Here is an 18,507-nt window from a genome sequence, read left to right on the forward strand (position 1 = left end):
GGGTTGTGCGCTCGCACCCGTGTGCATGTTTTGGATGTGTCAGTCAGGGGAATTTCGACCAAATGTACTTTTTTTACTTTCTTTTGACTGTAGCTCAAAATTAGACAGTGCGCATTCCGACTCATTTAGACAGCACGGGTCACATATATTGACACACTGGTTGGTCATCAGAAAGCCTACACACAATCTGCACCTCCAGAACATGAACACCAGTAATTCAGAAGGTTGTACACATAATCTGTCTCCTGTATGCTTGTTGATTTTAATATTCTGGCTAATTTTATTATATTATAAGCTATCGATAAGAGTGTGGCATTAACAGCTTTGTACTGTAATCAGATTCCATCTAGTCCTAGTGAATTGCAAAAGATTACGGAGACATCAAAATAAATTGTCAACAGATTTACATGATTAACATTATGCTAAATATACAAATAGATTTAATTTATTAATTCACTGTAAATAGAGCAGGTACAATGTATATAGATCTCTTTTAAACATTAAGGCTGTTTTCAGGGACATAATTGCTCCTAAGCATTCAAACCAATATGTCATTCTGGCCTCGCTGAACAGAGTTCACTGAGAAAGAAGCCCTGAACCAAATTTGTGTTTGCACCCATGAAGAGATGAGCTGACGTCACAAGACTATGTCATGGTAAAGTAACAGATGGGTAGTTTGGCTCAGTTTCTGTGATCTTGGGGCAGCTGGCATCACATGGTGCTGTAAATGTTTAGATTGTTCTGTAGTGGATTGCATAAACATGAAGGTAGATGTTTTCTAATGTATTTTGCACTGGGCCTACACAGGCTTACTCACATAAGGTTTGAAGGTACTTCTTCAAATTTAATTATTGTGTATATGCATGTTGTTCTGCAACAAACAAAACACATATTTTCACATAGACCATTTCAGCAGCAACAACATAAACGAGTGGCTGTGTGGACCAAACTTAACTTCTGGTAGACTTCTGCATAGAATCAATAACGGATCACGCTCATATGCAGTACAATCTCAAGTCTCATGAAATTGCGCCTCCGTTTTATACTTTCCGGTTCCGTAACACTCGTGATCACTCGCCGGAGTCGCCGCCTATAAGATAGTCTAGTTTTCAGCTAGTTTTACAGATTATTCAGATGCGGGAAACACTTTTTCCTCAAAGTGTCATGCCGCAGCATACCGGTCCTATCTCAGGGAACCGAGGTTACAGTCTTAACCGAGACGTTCCTTTTAAAGTAGTTTATTTCTGATAACAAGCTAAATAAAAACAAGTAAATTACCTTTGTTTAGATATCATATCTAACGTGTATCATATACTACACTGAGCTAACAGTACTGTGAAATTAATGTATAAAATGTTAGCTACAGATCAGAGATGTTAGCTGTCTCCCCTTGTCTTTAGGAAACCAAAAAATGTTATTAAGGTATTTGTTTCAGGGTAACCACTAGCCAGACCGATAAACACATACAAACTGGTTAGCTTCGGGCCAGCTGCATAAATGTTTATACTATTAAAAAAAATATTGAAACTACTAGGTTTTAAGTAAGGACCATGGTCATAGCCTAGTTCTACCAGACTTTCCTACATTTCATTTGTACAGAGAGTCTGGCCTCTCTCCATTGAGAAACGTTTACTTCCTTGTAGGCTCCTTGTAACACTATTGGATCTGCCCAGAGTCACTCAGGATCTGCCATAGCCAATCGCTAACGTGTGGTCGTGACGTATATCATGCGCCGAAACCGGACGGAAACAACAAGTCCGAATGATCAGGGAATTGTTTAGAAAAAGATATCTGTCAACGAGAGATGCAGGTTTTGTTCATCGAATTTAAGAGTTCAAGGAACAATTGTAAATTCTAAATGTATATTTGACACTAAGGACAATGATGTATTCAGTCAACTGTCAAAGCTGGGTCTAATCATTAACAAAACGCTGCTCCGGTTGTTGACGCACAACGACACACGACGTCATCGTTCTCAGCCACTCCCTCTGTTCGCTGATTGGTCCTACAAAAATTAGATTTCTCAAAACGCTAGAATAGACCGAAATCCCAGACTGAAGGAGTACTGAAGGAAAATGAAATTGAGCGGAAGTGCGTAGGAGGGTACAGCCAGGCTACCACAGACATCCAACCCTACTAAAACTAATTTAACCCCCCCCCAAAAAAAACTATTATAATTTATACATTAGTATTATTTATAAATTGTTAAATTATGAGTTCCATAGGGTAGCACCTTTATGACACCTAATGAACACATTTCTGACCCCTGTTAAGATGGGGTTCACTTTATTGTACTTACAATGTAATTAATGTGGTATCACATATTTTTCAACGAGAGTGTTGCACCTACCGTCATACAGGATTTACAGTGTGCTAAAAAAGCATGTAGGCTATAATGCACACAATATTTACTTTTACTGCGAAAATAGCTTTTTTGTATGTATTGCGCCAGTATTGAAGATCTAAAAAACAGCTGACCTTTCCAAATAATATTCCTTATATTATTTACATTTCTGCCAGGGCTGGACTGGTAATCTGGCATACCTGGGAAAAGGCCCGGTGGGCCGACGTCCTTGGGGGCCGGTGAATATAATATGATTTTTTTATTGGCCAACAGCCAGCCCATAAAGCAGGGACAGCGGCCCATTGGTTTATTTTCAATACTGACACCAGGCTGGCCCAATCATCTCTTAACAAGCTCCACCCCTCTGTTTCTAGTGTCAGATGGACAGAGCGATGATCTGACACAAGAAACAGAGAGTGAGTATCATACAGACGTATCATACATCTTACACTAATTTTGTCTGACCAGCCCATAACACTCGTACATTGCGCAACGCAGCCATTGCTTTCTTTCTTTGTTTCTTATTTGTTTTAATGTAATTCATTAATGGCCCTAAAAGGCGCGATGGCAATGTACTGCATTTTTCAAAAAAGTTAGCGCAAGATTTTTTTTTTTTCGGACAGACCGGCCCAGGAGACACCTAATCAGCACCCCATTGGTTCTTTTTTATTTGACATTTGGCTAGCCCAATCACAACTTTTAGGGCATTTTATGAAGCATGCAGCATCAGTGTGCGCCTGTCAAAATAAGAGACGACTGAGAACCCAGTTGACGTGCGGTAAGCAAAACAGCTTTTAAAACACTGTTGTTAGATATTCTCTTGATAAAACACAGTCAAAAACACAAGTGATGACAGACCAATGGCTGATTGCAAAATGACAGTAATAACACTGCAATAAAATACAGTGTGGGCAGAATTATTAGGTAGCTACATCAAACTTTTGATCACAGTTTTTATCAAACATATTTTACAAATTCCAATCCAAATTAAGCTTAATAACACCATTAATTTGGTAAATAAAGCATTTATAAGTAATACATTATTGTTAATGATGGCTGGCTGGAAAAAAGCACCTTATATTCAAGTGTGCAGAATTATTAGGCACATTTTCTTTAACATTTAAAATGGGCCAAAAATGTTTAACACACACACTGGAAAATCATTATTTGATGTCCATAAGAAAGATGCCATGCATTGAGGTTTGACCATTATACAAGAAATCCTGATTCGGGCAGCAAGGTCTTGAAATAGGATGAAAGGAAAATATATATACAAAATTAATGTTGGTTATTAAAATTACTGTGGTTTGGAATTGGTAAAAGGTGTTAAAAAAGTGATCAAAACGCACTGTAATGGGACTCGTGGCTCAGCCGCGAGACTGCAACTTCATTGTAACATGTATCAGGTCTTGGTGTTATCATAAGGTGTTCAGAATGGTTGGTTTAAACATTGTGCACTCACTGGCTAATACTATTATTTTTAAAACCTGCAAAGCCTTTTACAGCCCTTACATTAATGTCACGTGTCAGCTCTTGTACTTTTCTACTTAATCATTATGGAGTTGGTAGTCAAGGTTGCATAAAGATTTGTGATCCTATGTAGTGGGCCGGTCTGGGCCAAAATGCCAGGGCCAATTTTTTGTCCCAGTCCAGCCCTGATTTCTGCATTATACATTTCCCCATTCCAAAACAACCAAAGCATGAATACATAATTTATTCATCATTTTTGGTCATTTGACTTGTCAGCTGGCAACTGTTACGTCCCGGGGGATTATTTCTTTACCATAACAGTACCAATTCACAGCGTCACCTCTATGATCTCCTTACATTGCAAGAGAACCAAGAACATTTCAGTTATTCGTACTTTTGCAACAGAACTGTCCCAAGGAGGTAATTTCATTACCATTACAATGAAACATTAATTTGCTTTTCTAAGGTTACTTGTTAGAAACTTGTTTTTTGGTCTCAACAATGGAAATCTGTCCCTAAGATAAGTTAAGAATTTATACACCATGCGTGCTGCTCTTTACATGAGAAAAAATCAGCACGCACCTCCCGTCTTTAGTTGAACTCACAGAACAGAACAACACAGCAGAAGGGCGTCTGACAGGACTGGTTGTTTCTCTGAACTGAGACACGTGTAATTTTCACAAAGACTTTTTTTAGTTGCTCAAAAGATATGAAAAAGGATTTAAACATGACATATTAGGGGAAAGTCTCACAGAATCTTGTCTGACAGCAATAACAGCACTTTTTTAAGGTGCCAAGTACTGACAGGAATAGGTTATAAAAACATTGCTATTACCTTAGCTGATGAGTGTCTTTTAGTGGGAGAACTTGCACAATTGGTGGTTGACTAAATACTTTTTTGCCCCACTGTATACATATTAGTGCAACCAAACGCAACAACCAGACATTTTGATGCTGGGAAACCGTTTTAATAAACTTTCTGAGTTGCTAACACGTTAGAACCACTGGGGAACAAACAACACCACTTCCGTTGCCAAAATGCTTGCGCAGGCTATTTAATCACGTGGGCTGTAAAAGGGTCTATAGGGCCGTGCGTTAATCCAGCCTGATCTCACTCGAAACTGTAAAAATTTTGTGAGTTGGCTAATTCGTATGAATTAATACGAAATTAATCGTGCAAAAACAAGAACGAAACCCCACCCCTAACTCTATCACAACCCTGCCCCTAACCCCAACGTTACAGGGGCTAAGGCAAATTGTACAAAAATGTACAAATGTTGTTGTACAAATTCATGGAAAACCTCGTAAAATAAGTACGAATTGCCATGAAATAACATTGGGTAATCCATTCCTGCTTGACTACTAAGACCTGAAGTCTATTTCAGTTTGCTGTTGAAACACAGCACACATTCGTAGACATAGAGGCTGATGGTCAAGTTTAACTTAATATATGCAGCAGGGCAATCCATGATCAATGTGATACACGTTACCATTACTGTGCCCTCACACTCTATATGTCCAGCGTTATCAAAAGCATGATTCTCATTTTCTTATGCACGCTGCCACCAGTTGTGAACCGAACCGAAGCTTCTCTGGTCTTGTGTTCCCTTTGAACTCTCTGCATACAGATAAAAAGATTTTACCCTAGGCTTCGTCCAAAGTCACATCAATAAGGAGCGCATATTTTTGAATTTGGCCCTTTCGTCGCCCTTCTTAACAAGCTCTCATGGTATTCTCTGTGTTAAATCTGAATGCTTTTCTCTCCAGGTGCCAAATTGAGAGAGTTTAAACTATCAGGGGATGTTAAATCTGATGTGCTTTGGACTTGGCAGTGTGCATATTGAATAAATGACATTAGGAAATGTCCCAACCACTGTGTCCTTCTCCAACACTAGTGATAATTCAAGGCAAATGTCTTTCCTGGCAATTCCCAGGATGTTCCATCAACTGTATTATTCATTCTTTAGTGCTGAAAGCCTGGGGTGAGAGACCTCGAGCGTCGGGCGAATGCCGGCCCTTAATAAATACTCTCCAAATGCGGGAAGCTCCATTAGGCTGTCATGTCTGTTATCGCTAAAGCAGACACTCGGTGGGAGATGACTGTGCAGGGGTGGATTTTGACAGGTCTTCTGTAAATAAGTATTGAAGCATCATAACAATGGGTTTGCTGTGAAGAGTTGAGAAAGAGATGTCAATAAAGAATGACTAACATTGTTACGAAAAGCAGAGAGTGGCATTTTATTACAACTTTTTCAGCCATTTGATGTCGGAAGAGACATATTTTCCCAGATGAAATCACATAAAAAGCCCCCAGCTGTGACTGAAATGTTTTTGGGTTTATGTGCTTTCAAAAAATGGCTCTGGACTGGTTGAGACAGCAGGGGGGGAAATGGTACAGTATGTGTACATGTCATCAGCTGAATATCACAAAATAACCTCTAAAAGTGTAAGAAGCAGTGGGACCTTATATTATACTAAAAGAGTTTTAATTAATGACTGATTGACATTATTTGCAGTTAATTAACATTAATGATTACTTTTTAAATATTAAATAGACATTCAATATTAATTTGAGTTGTATTTTTTATGAGACTTTGACTTCACACTGCAAACATTAATGCTCAATTCTGATTTTTTTGCTCAGATCCGATTTTTTGTTTGACTGTTCACATTACGTGGCCAAAATCAGACTGAACGGTTCGTGGTCCTGAACTGCATTGCATGCGCAAATGAACAATACTACGTCACGCCCAGCACACGGTAATATGAAAATGATTGTGCAGACTACTGAGCACGTGTGGTGGACTTCATACAGAGCTGGGCAGACCGACCAGTCAACGCGTCACTTATTTGCGTGTTAGGGGCTTTCATGTATAAGGCAATGTGCAAGCCTTAAAGGGGTGGTTCAATGGTATTTCATGCATTCTGACTTATTAACACAGTTATAGAGTTGTTTCCTCATGCTAAACGTAGGCAAAGTGTCAAACAAGCAGTTGTGTGTGTTACAGACTATTTCTGTGCCGAATGCACTTCACCAGGGTTTCGATTACGGGTCCAGCTGACGTTTCAGGGGTTTCTATACATATCACTTCTTTTTATGGACACTTCCCCCGGAAAACCCTGCCCAACAATGGCAAGAAAGAAGAAGTGTGTTTTTGGATGTAAGGAGAAGAAAGTCAGCCTTATGGAAACAATGAATATAGTTTGTGTATTCGGGGTAACATCATATTTGTCCCAAATCATTAACGATTAACATTGGCTGCTAACGTATATTTTGCATTTTGAAATAGACACTATCTGACGAAGCTCGCGCTTTTTAATGTGCACTTCCGGTTTACGATACCTTAGAGTTGTCCTAGACGTGACGCTAAGCTGCGCGGCCAGTGTGTGACCCCCTTAACAGTGCAAAGAATACCTGAACACATCTTGAAGTTTTGAAGTCCAACATAAATACTGCTAAAAAAACAGCCTGGGCCAGTGTTCCTATTTTTAGTAACTTTACTCACTTCGAGTAAAAAAAGAAGCAGATAATCTAAAAGATTAACCACTAAAACAACAAAAAAGTGCTACATTGCCAGATGTGACTTATTTCAAAAATGGATTCCTTGGGGTTTACGCGTTCACACGCAATTATTACGATTTAGGCGATTTACGTGTATTTACCTCTTTATGCCCTATTACTTGTACATGCGATATATCGTCTGTGCACATACCATCTAAACAAAAAGCTTGTTCGAGATGAGCAAAATATGCGCAGATCCAATCACTGGAAGATGCATGACAGTTACAAATGTATCCGATTTGGTCTGCCTATGCTGGGAATGACAGCTGATAACTGTCTTAATTCTAAAACGTACACTGCCTGTAATAGCCTAGCTTTTATATTTTTTCAACTTGTTATACATGATTGAACTTATTTACATTTTGAAGGATTTCCCGTTATTGGTGCCGAATTAATTGTACTGTGAGGTGTTTATATTTTACACCATTTTTCATTTTCATGTAAATGCATTGGTATTTTAATTGAATCTATTTAATCTGCAATAAAATCTCAAAAGTGATCACTGCCACCTCAACGTTTGTGGACGACTGGACTGCAAGATTAGGGAGATGTTTGACTTAAAAGCTCTTTTTACACTCTTCCCCTTATTGCAGCCAGCAAATTTCAGGGGAACCAGATCTCAAACAATCCTAAAAATGTGTCTGTTCTTAGTGCCATAATAATGTGAAGCGTCATATATTTATCATCATAAAACATTTTATTGTTTGATTTTAATTACTCTTTTTGCTACTGTGTTGGGTCACCATTTGATGTTTCACTAGTTCGCCTGTGCATTCAGATCTTAATGTAATGGTAAATGAACTTGGCTTGCTGTCCTTGAAGGGCGCTCTGCAGCTGAGCTCTGAACCTTCAGAGTGAGCGAACCTGAGGCCGGGGCTCGCCCCAAGTTCAACCCCCCTGCAACAGAACTGAATGGAGGAGGAAGAAAGAGGGCAGGGGAGGAGGAGATGGGGAGGAATGGCGGAAGATTTGCAGCTGGACACAGAGGCCTGAAGGCTGCATTATATACACCCATAATGATGATTGACAGGCCTAAATGTTTAGGCTCCTCCTGAACCTATGTTTAGAACTACATTTAATGTCAAATTTGGCTATGAAAGCAAAACCACTTGAGATCAGGACAGTTTTATGTATGAGGACTATAAGAATGATGCTCAGGATCTTTCGTGGTCCATGAGCATGTAGGCAAAGCTGCTAAGAGAATACTAAACTACAGAGGAGAAAGATTTGAGACAATAGAGTGTGAAGACCAACAGAGAGGGTATCAAAACATTGTTTGATTGACAGGAAAGCACTTCATGCGTGACAGAAACTAGAGAAGGTTGATCAGATTCTGTCAGTCCATGTGGGCCCCTTTAGGATACTATATGATAAAAGCAAGATACTTTTATTCGTGCTGTCAGTTGGGACTAGAAGTATTCCCAGACTCCAGAGGCTTTAGAGCACTGCACAGCTCGCAAGACATCAAGGTACAGTTTGCGAAACAAGTAGGGGCAAAGCGTGAGGGGAACGGGTCCGCTATAGAAACTTTTACAGATTTCAAATCTATGAAAACAATATAGAGGAGAAAAGGTCTAGCCTAAGCCATTATGTGCACTGGTTAGAAAAGAGAAGAAAAAACATGCAAAATATATGATGTTTGTATGCAGTTATGTCACTCGTTATAAGCATAATATGGTTGTTATCAGTGTTTCCTCTAGGATTTTTTCCAGCTGTGACGGCAGGGGGCACCCATGATGATTATAAATGTACATGATTTTTTTATGTAGAATATAGGCTACAGTAAACTAACATGTATTTTTTTCATTCTGTCATTTACTTTTCCTTATATTTATAGCATATTGCTTTGCTATGTTTGATCTAAACTGTATTTTCTTAAAAATATGTTACATAGCTACTAGTGATGCGCGGGTCGGCGTTTTTTCCAACCCGCGGGTCCCGCTTTTATGAAATATTTGGCCCGCCCCAACCCGCACCGCAACACTGTATCTATTTTTACAACCCGCACCGCCCCGCGACCATTAAAATAGACATACTAGGCATTTGTAATGTAAATAAAAAGAGGCTTTATTTTAGCCTAAGAGTGCTTGGAAACAGCCATTAGATTACATCGCCCTGTAAACTGGCAACAACATACACAAATGAGCCATAGAAACCAGCATGGTCATATTAATATAGAGATAGGATAATGATAAACCAGGGGTGTCCAATACATCGATCGCAAAGGCAATGCCGGTAGATCGCACAAGCATAAGCTTATTGTGTATTCTCATGCTGCTCCATGCCTCCACGGGAAAATTGGCATTATGAGTAATTGTGAAACACTTAAGTCTTTTTGAGTTGCTGTGCCTTTCTTCTCATATGTGTTTTTATAAATCTTATGCCTGTCCGCTGCAGATCAGTCGTGTAAACTTCCGACATTTACAAGCATGCAATCGCATCGCATTCTTGCTTTAATGCACGACCTAAAGCACGCGAGAGCGAGCGAACGAGAGAGAGAGAGAGAGAGGCAGCGTTGTGCTGATATATGCTTCTGATACTATTGTAATTTTCCTTCAAGTTTGTTTCACTAAATCTCCGCTATTTTAAACAGTACTCGACATGTGCTCCAGGATTTTTTTTAACTCCTCAAGAAAATAGAGTAATGGTGACATCCCTAAATCCAATGTAGAGATATATGCAGTATAGTCCACGCATTTAAAGTGTTTTTAGCATGTAGAACTTGTCGGCTTTATCATTTTAAAAGTAGATCACCACACAAAAAAGCAGCATTTGTATTATCTATTCACAAATTCCCTACCTTAATTTCTCCTGCAGATCGTCTTTCATCTTTTAATTCTCAGTTTGTTTTGTTGTTGTGGCTGGCAGCGGGAGCTACTTGGCGCTTCCGTGACGTCAAAGGTTTTGGGATATCAAGTTACGTTGCGCAAGTTACGTTGCCACATAGGCCTACGTAATTTAACCTTATCAAAGAAAGTAATTAAATTTAAAAATATATATTCCCAAATATTTAATATATATGCTACAGGGAATTAGACGCAACATATCAGTTTTTTTATTTTGTTTTTAATGACCCGCCCCAACCCGCCCCGCATTAATGTTACTATTTCTTTACCCGCCCCAACCCGACCCGCGGGTTACCCGCGGGGCCCGCGGGTTACGAGACGACCCGCGCATCACTAATAGCTAGTACAGATCTTTCATTGTAGTTTTAATGTAGTGTGCATTGCAAGTTCGTGCTTGTGTTTAGCGTTACAGTTGCCTGTTGCAGAGTCATGCACAGTCCTGTTTGATAATCTGCACCCTGTGATTGACAGAACACCTGACCAGTTATCTGACATCAGCAGCAAATTTATTCCACACCCGGCCGGTTTGACATAAAGACCCCGACCCGGTCAAACCGCAAATCGCGCAGTTAAATATAAACCTTTTAGGGTCTTCAGACAGAGCTTAAACACAAATAAGCACAGTGCCATTTAAAAACTGCTATATCGAATTCCAGGGCCAGATTAACACTTTGTTATACCCTGGGCAACAATATTCAAGGGCCCCATCATCACGACCCAGGATCACCATAATATGGTCATATACAGAATATATTACTGTAATATACAGTAAATATACTCAATACTTCAAATTCAAACTGTCATCAGGTGTATTTTGATTTACAAATATTTAAATGCTCATACAAAGGCACTACCATTGTCTTAATGAAAATAGGCTTTTACTTAATTATTATTACAAGACCATCATATAGCCTAATATTAGACACCCAAACCAAAGTGAAGAAAATGATCTTTAATTTGCATGTCTGAACTGAACATCAACGCAGACATGAATTTCCTCACAGAAGTTTAAAATAATATAGGCTACATCTTGAACGTAGATATACAAACACAGAGAAAGGAAGTTTAACACTATGAAGCACAAGCAAACATGCTGAAAGGCAGCTAAAAACCATCAGGACATAAACACCGGCTTATTTTATTTTATTGGAGCCTTACCTTCAGATAAAGTAATAAACCGGATTGATGATTTAAATGTTGTTTACTCACATGTGTGTTGTGAACTCTCCGGATTTTATGTTGTGCACTGCTCCACTCGTTTACTTCTCCACATGGTCGGTTTGTTTACAGTGTCGCGTGCAGGTTCGACTTCATTTGGCGCTAAGCAGACCTCTTGGTGATGTCAAATTACCGCGAGAGCGATTCAAATCAGATTTCTCCATATGATAACTGCAATCGCTCTCGTGGTACTTTGCTGTCACTCGCCTGTGGGTTCTTGTGGGGCCACACCAGTCTGCTCTCCAGTCACTTTCGCGCCGCTATAGTAATAAGATTTCATACGCCGATCGGATCGCGCAGATGCCTGCGTATTACGTAGACAACACCACTGTTTATACTTTACATTTTCTGTGTTTCTGATGTCATTTTCCTTTTTAAATTTCCGCTTCGCGTCTGTAGTGGCAACGCCTTTTGTCACGTAACGCTCGGCGAACCTTTGACCCACCTCATGCGGACTGACCAATGAGGAGAGGGTCTTAACTTGAGGCCCTCTCTTCATTGGTCAGTCCGCATGAGACTGACTCTCAACCGCTCTCACGTTCAAAGTCATATCGCAGCGACAGCGTCCCTCTTTGCAGCGCAAAAGCCCGTGTTGACACTTTGTTTAATATAAAGCGGCCAGCGGGAAATTACCAGATACAGAATTTTGCTCGTGCCCATGCTGCCCTGGGCCCTTTGGAGGTCTTGGGCCCCTAGGCATTTGCCCAGTTGCCCGTATGGTTAATCCGGCCCTGTCGAAATCGAGTCAAATTCTGGTCTTGGATGTTAGACCCGCAAGTTCACTCTTGCCTATTGAGTCCCGACCTGCATTTACAACACAAATGACACGTTAATATTATTACACCCGTTACATTAAATATTATGCGGTTCACCCATGGGTACCCTGACCCTGCTGTTCTCTCTGAAAACAGATGAAACAGTCTCACCGTCTGCCTCAAGTTTTTATTACCAACGTCCTTCTCTTCCCACAGGAATAATGTAAGTTTCCTTCTGAACAAATTCGACTATTAATGTCTTGCAATCCCATATAAGTAGTATTCAGCATTTAGCCTTTTGTTTTTGGACAAATATTTTATCATTTAATGTGAAACTTTGTGAGTGTCGATCTAAAGCACAGAAGATTGACAGCTGAGCGGTCAGCAGTGCGCTGCGTTTATAGCCTATTCTGAATAACTAATGGCCTGATAACTTGATAATATGAGTACAGTGATTACAAATGAAATGTTATATGTTAAATTAAAGTCATGTCATTTCTCGCAGCCCTGTGCTGCGTCCGTGTACAACTCAAATTCCGGAAAAGTTGGGACGTTTTTTAAATTTGAATAAAATGAAAACTAAAGGAATTTCGGGTCACATGAGCCAATATTTTATTCACAATAGAACATAGATAACATAGCAAATGTTTAAACTGAGAAATTATACACTTTTATCCACTTAATTAGCTCATTTAAAATGTGGTGCCTGCTACAGGTCTCAAAAAAGTTGGCACGGGGGCAACAAATGGCTAAAAAGCAAGCAGTTTTGAAAAGATTCAGCTGAGAGAACATCTAAGTTAATTGATATCAAGTCTGTAACATGATTAGCTATAAAAGGTATGTCTTAGAGAAGCAGAGTCTCTCAGAAGTAAAGATGGGCAGAGGCTCTCCAATCTGTGAAAGACTGCGTAAAAAGATTGTGGAAAACTTTAAAAACAATGTTTCTCAACATCAAATTGCAAAGGCTTTGCAAATCTCATCATCTACAGTGCATAATATCATCCAAAGATTCAGAGAAACTGGAGAAATCTCTGTGTGTAAGGGACAAGGCCAGAGACCTTTATTGGATGCTCGTGGTTTTCGGACCCTCAGACGACACTGCATCACTCATCTGCATAATTGTATCAATGACATTACTAAATGGGCCCAGGAATACTTCCAGAAACCACTGTCGATAAACACAATCCGCCGTGCCATCAGCAGATGCCAACTAAAGCTCTATCATGCAAAAAGGAAGCCATATGTGAACATGGTCCAGAAGCGCCGTCGTGTCCTGTGGGCCAAGGCTAATTTAAAATTGACTATTTCAAAGTGGAATAGTGTTCTATGGTCAGACGAGTCAAAATTTGACATTCTTGTTGGAAATCACGGACGCCGTGTCCTCCGGGGCTAAAGAGGAGGGAGACCTTCCAGCATGTCATGAGCGTTCAGTTCAAAAGCCAGCATCTCTGATGGTATGGGGGTGCATAAGTGCATACAGTATGGGCAGCTTGCATGTTTTGGAAGGCTATGTGAATGCTGAAAGGTATATAAAGGTTTTAGAGCAACATATGCTGCCTTCCAAACGACGTCTATTTCAGGGAAGGCCTTGTATATTTTTCAGCAGGACAATGCAAAACCACATAATACAGCTATTACAACAGCATGGCTTCGTCGTAGAAGAGTCCGAGTGCTGAACTGGCTGCTTTCACCTATAGAGATGACCACAAACTCTTCAGAAGCTGGAAATCTATATAAGGCAAAAATGGGACCAAATTCCAACACCAAAACTCCAGCAACTCTTAGCCTCAATGCCTAGACGTCTTCAAACTGTTTTGAAAAGAAAAGGAGATGCTACACCATGGTAAACATGCCCTGTCCCAACTATTTTGAGACCTGTAGCAGAAATCAAATTTGAAAATTAGCTCATTTTGTGCATACAATTGTAAAATTTCTCAGAAAACATAGCAAATGTTTAAACTATGTTCTGTTGTGAATAAAATATTGGCTCATGTGATTTGGAAGTCTTTTAGTTATCATTTTATTAAAGTTTGGAAAACGTCCCAACTTTTCTGGAATTCGGGTTGTATATGCGCCAGTGAACAGCATACGCGTAATTACCTTGTATTACCCTAAATTTATGGTCATAAAGATAAAAGTAAAACAACATTCGAAACTGTAAATTGTGTATTTTTATTTGTGTAAACTCACAATAAGAAGAAAGCATTGTGCTTATTTAAAATCATTAAAAACATGACGTGCTTTCTGCTGCTTTGGTTTTACAGCGTGTCACAAAAAAGACATAAAAAAACATATTTCATGTAGGCTTATTTATTTTATTATTATTTCTCAAAACAGAGATGTAATCATCATCTGTTGATTTAAAACTATTTGTACATGAAACTAAACCCCTGGGGAAAATTATGATATTTTAGGAGATTTATTTGCAAATGAGTGAACAATGCGAATCCAGAAAGGATTTTTTTTCTTTAAAGGGGGGGTTCAATGGTATTTCAAGCATTCTGACTTATTAACACAGTTATAGAGTTGTTTCCTCATGCTAAACGTGTGCAAAGTGTCAAAAAAGCAGTTGGACATATAACAAAGTATTTCTGTGCCGAATGCACTTCGCCAGGGTTCGTACAAGTTTCAGAGTTTTTTTCGATTACAGTTCCAACTGACGTTTCAGGGGTTTTCTATACGTATCACTTCTTTATATGGGCACTTCCCCTGGAAAACCCCGCCCACCCGTCAATCAGCGGGAGACGCTACAACTTACAAACATTCACATCACGCGACAGCTTTGTTTAATTTCAAAACTCAACAATGACACGAATGAAGAAGTGTGTTTTTGGATGTAAGGAGAAGAAAGTCAGCCTTATGAAAACAATGGATATAGTTTGTTTATCCGGGGTAGCAGTGGAGTTTTGTGTGTGTGTTTGATGCACTGGATTTTCCCAACCGGGTCACGAGTTGCATGCGGTAAGTAAGACTTCTGTCTTATGTTGTAAATATGCGCGTGCATATTATATAAATGACACGTACATGTAGTGAATCATAAGTTATAAGTGTTGTATAGTGTTGCATGACTCGTACTCACTCCACCCGCGGTAGTAACTCCTCCTTCTTCATTTTTTCGTACGTTATCGGAAAGATTCGGTAAAGCTAATCTTTCTTTTATAAATCTGATTAAACTAAAGACTCTTCGGAGATATAAAGGATGTCATACTACTCTATAGGTACTCCAGATTAACATCAGAAATGCAGAAAGAGTGTGTGTTACGTGAGCTTTAAGACAGCCAATCTGGCAGGGGTCTTTATTTTTTGAGCTTTGGCCATGGGTTTTGTCTAGAAGGGATACAGCAATGCCGAAAAGTTTAGGATTAGATTTGGAGGTAGGGTTAGCATGAAAACAGCGGCTCTGGCTAAATGAGATATAAATACATCCTAAATCCTGTGAAATGTTGTGTTTAGAGTTGGGTTTGGATGAAGGATTAGGATAAAAACAGTACTCATCCAGTGAGGTTCCGTTTGCTGTATCCTTCTATCCACAACCGAAGGCATGGCGGGAATGTTTAAGCGTGGCGGGCCGCCGCGGTAGAATATATATAGCGGAAACACTGGTTATGAAATATATCACTTACATACTTGATTTGGTTAACTGTTAAAATTTGAAAAATTGTTTATAATGAAATACTTTTGGATACAGGGAAAATTCCTCCTCTCTTATGATGATGTAATTGATGACTTTCCATTAAAAATGTAAGACAGGTCAGGGTTAGGGAGGTTTGGTCTTTCGTGTTTAGACAATTGTCTTTATAAATATAACTGTAAGGTCATTTCAAAGATTGAAATCAATGATTGAAATCAAACTTTGACGCTTATAATTAGATTATGAGACTTTAGCCTGGATTTCGAAGTCAAGGTCATATTATATGTTGCTTATGATCAATATAAATGTGATATTTGAGAAGCCTCTGTATGTGTATGTGTAAACATATGTTAGTATGAGGATGTACAGTAAATTTTATGTACCTCTGAGCAAGCAGTTGTGATCGTGTTCCAGACGGTGAGATGAGGTTGATCTCCAGGTCTCCTCTGCGAGGGTGAACGATAAGCACTCGCACCACCACATGCTCCAGGAACACCACGTGCTGATCAGACTGTTCACTGCAGCCTGTGCTTGTGATGCTGGTGTTAAGCTTCTGATCTGCTCTGATGTACCTACAAGAGGACCCAAGGGGATCAATGGAGAACAAGTCAGAGTTTAAAATATGCAATTCTCTGTTCACTGACACAAGCGTTGGGCTCTCATGGCCAAAATATGAAATGCTAATGAAAATGCTGAGTTACATGGCAGTAATAAAAATAGTGAATTTTATACATTTGTGACTCTTACAGGACATCGTTCAAATTATACAGCAATCTTTATGGTATGAAATACTTGTACATTTGTATGTTTTGTAGCTGTAAAACCTTAATAATGCTACGATGAAATGTTGCAAATATGTGTACATTGTATGCTTCAGCATCTTATTAAACATACAAACAAATACGTTTTGTGTATTTGAAAGTTACGTATTAATACTATGTGTACCATTGAGACCAGTGGCCGGTTGCATAAAACTTTAAGACTAGTCTTTAAAGTTAGTCATGAATTTTTTTCTTCAAGACTGATCATAACTGTTTTAAGTATGTTACATAGTAAGGTAGATTGGTCTAATTTAAATCCAAATAATAAGACTGATTAGCCCTAACTAATTTCTAGTTAGTCAGAGTCATACTTAAGACGCAGTTTAACGTCACGGCTATGTTTATGCAACCGGCCACAGGCTGATTTATCATAAAAGGGAAAGTCATTTATAAATTGTTGTTAACTGATAAACTGTTGTACCTTTTATACTGTTTGTTTAATGAACCTTGAATACTGTTATAATGATTTTTATTTTGTTTTATTTTATTGGGCCTTGGAGGTATAAATCATTCCCGCTTCTTACTGTAGGCTATTTCATTAAATGGTTTCTCTCCCAGGCTTGTGTATTTTCTGGATGTGTGAGGCAAATGACAGCTGATTTGTGTAGCGCTGCCTAAACACACAAACTCCAACAGCGTTCCTTGACTGTATCTGAAATTAAGGGTAACTCACTTTGAGCGACAACAGAGATTAAACAACTATAACAGACTGTTGAACTTAAGATCTATGGTGTTTTTATGGGCATATTGCCTTCTGAAAAAAACCCTGCTTCTTTTGAGTCTTTGTCAACAACTAATCACAACATCACTTTGTTGTATTTTACTTTTTTGTAAATTCTGTTTTCTGCAAACACTCTCACTGCCATATAGCTTCATGGTTTCCTGTCATGTTCGAATGATTGCATTTCAAAGATGAGTGCATGTTTTAAAAACAGGATCCTTAAGTACTTTAAACAGGGTTCCCATACCTTAGTTAACTTCAAATTCAAGGACCTATCAAGGACTTTCCAGGTCCAATACCCTCAAATTCAAGGACAAAAAGTGGGGACACATTTCAAGTGAGAACAAGGTTACATGGTGTTACCTTTTTAGATACATTGTTACAGTTCCCTTTCGAGGGAACTCGCACTGCGTCACTGCGGCGACACTTTGGGCACGCCTCCAGGGGTAAGTGCTTCTGAATGTGTATATCAAACTCAACCAATGGTGAGGCTTAACGACAAAGAAACTGTGATGCGGGAGCCAGGAAGTACATCGCTATCTAAAATATTGCCAAAGACGGCGTTACAGGGACAAAAGAAGTATGGCAAGGGAGACACAGCGTCTCGTTCCCTTCTCAGGGAACAACAGTTACATACGTAACCAGAGACGTTTCATGTGTCAAACACAACTATGCAAAAAAGCATTTTGGTATGAATCAACATTCGCATACAGAAGATATAAGCATTTAAAGCGAACAGTTTAGTACGTGGGAACCCTGTTTAACTCTTTCACCGCCAATGACGAGATTTTCCGTCTTTCCGCAATACCACTATTATCCACCTTCCGCAACTTTTTAAACCCGGAAGTATTGCCCTATGGCAAGCACCTGCATGTCTGTGTCTGTTTTACAGATCGCTCTGAATGGGATCTCTATGAAAAGTCTGTCACAAAAATGGAATTATCTCTGCTTTTTGCTCAAAATGTGGTGTTTTTGCAGAAACCTACCCATATTCAAAAGCTGATTACAAGAGAACCACTGACGGTAGGATGAAACGTTTTTTTTTTGTTTGTTTGAAAGCAGAGGGTCTGTTCTTTCATTTGGTATATTGTATGTTTATATATTTAAAGAAGAACATTTTCTGGAAGGCATTAAACTTT

The 18,507-nt window shown here is 39.1% G+C and overlaps 1 protein-coding gene across 2 annotated transcripts in view; it reads right to left on the minus strand.

The window, feature by feature from the left end:
- pcsk6 (proprotein convertase subtilisin/kexin type 6) overlaps window positions 1-18,507 on the minus strand; it is a 123,385-nt gene that overhangs the window by 43,286 nt on the left and 61,592 nt on the right. For both annotated transcript variants that reach the window (XM_073859192.1, XM_073859193.1), the window contains one exon: window positions 16,210-16,398. In XM_073859192.1, the coding sequence (XP_073715293.1) occupies window positions 16,210-16,398 (189 nt within the window). The remainder of the gene's footprint in view (window positions 1-16,209; window positions 16,399-18,507) is intronic.

Source organism: Misgurnus anguillicaudatus, chromosome 21 (assembly GCF_027580225.2).
Source record: "Misgurnus anguillicaudatus chromosome 21, ASM2758022v2, whole genome shotgun sequence".
NCBI lineage: Eukaryota > Metazoa > Chordata > Actinopteri > Cypriniformes > Cobitidae > Misgurnus > Misgurnus anguillicaudatus.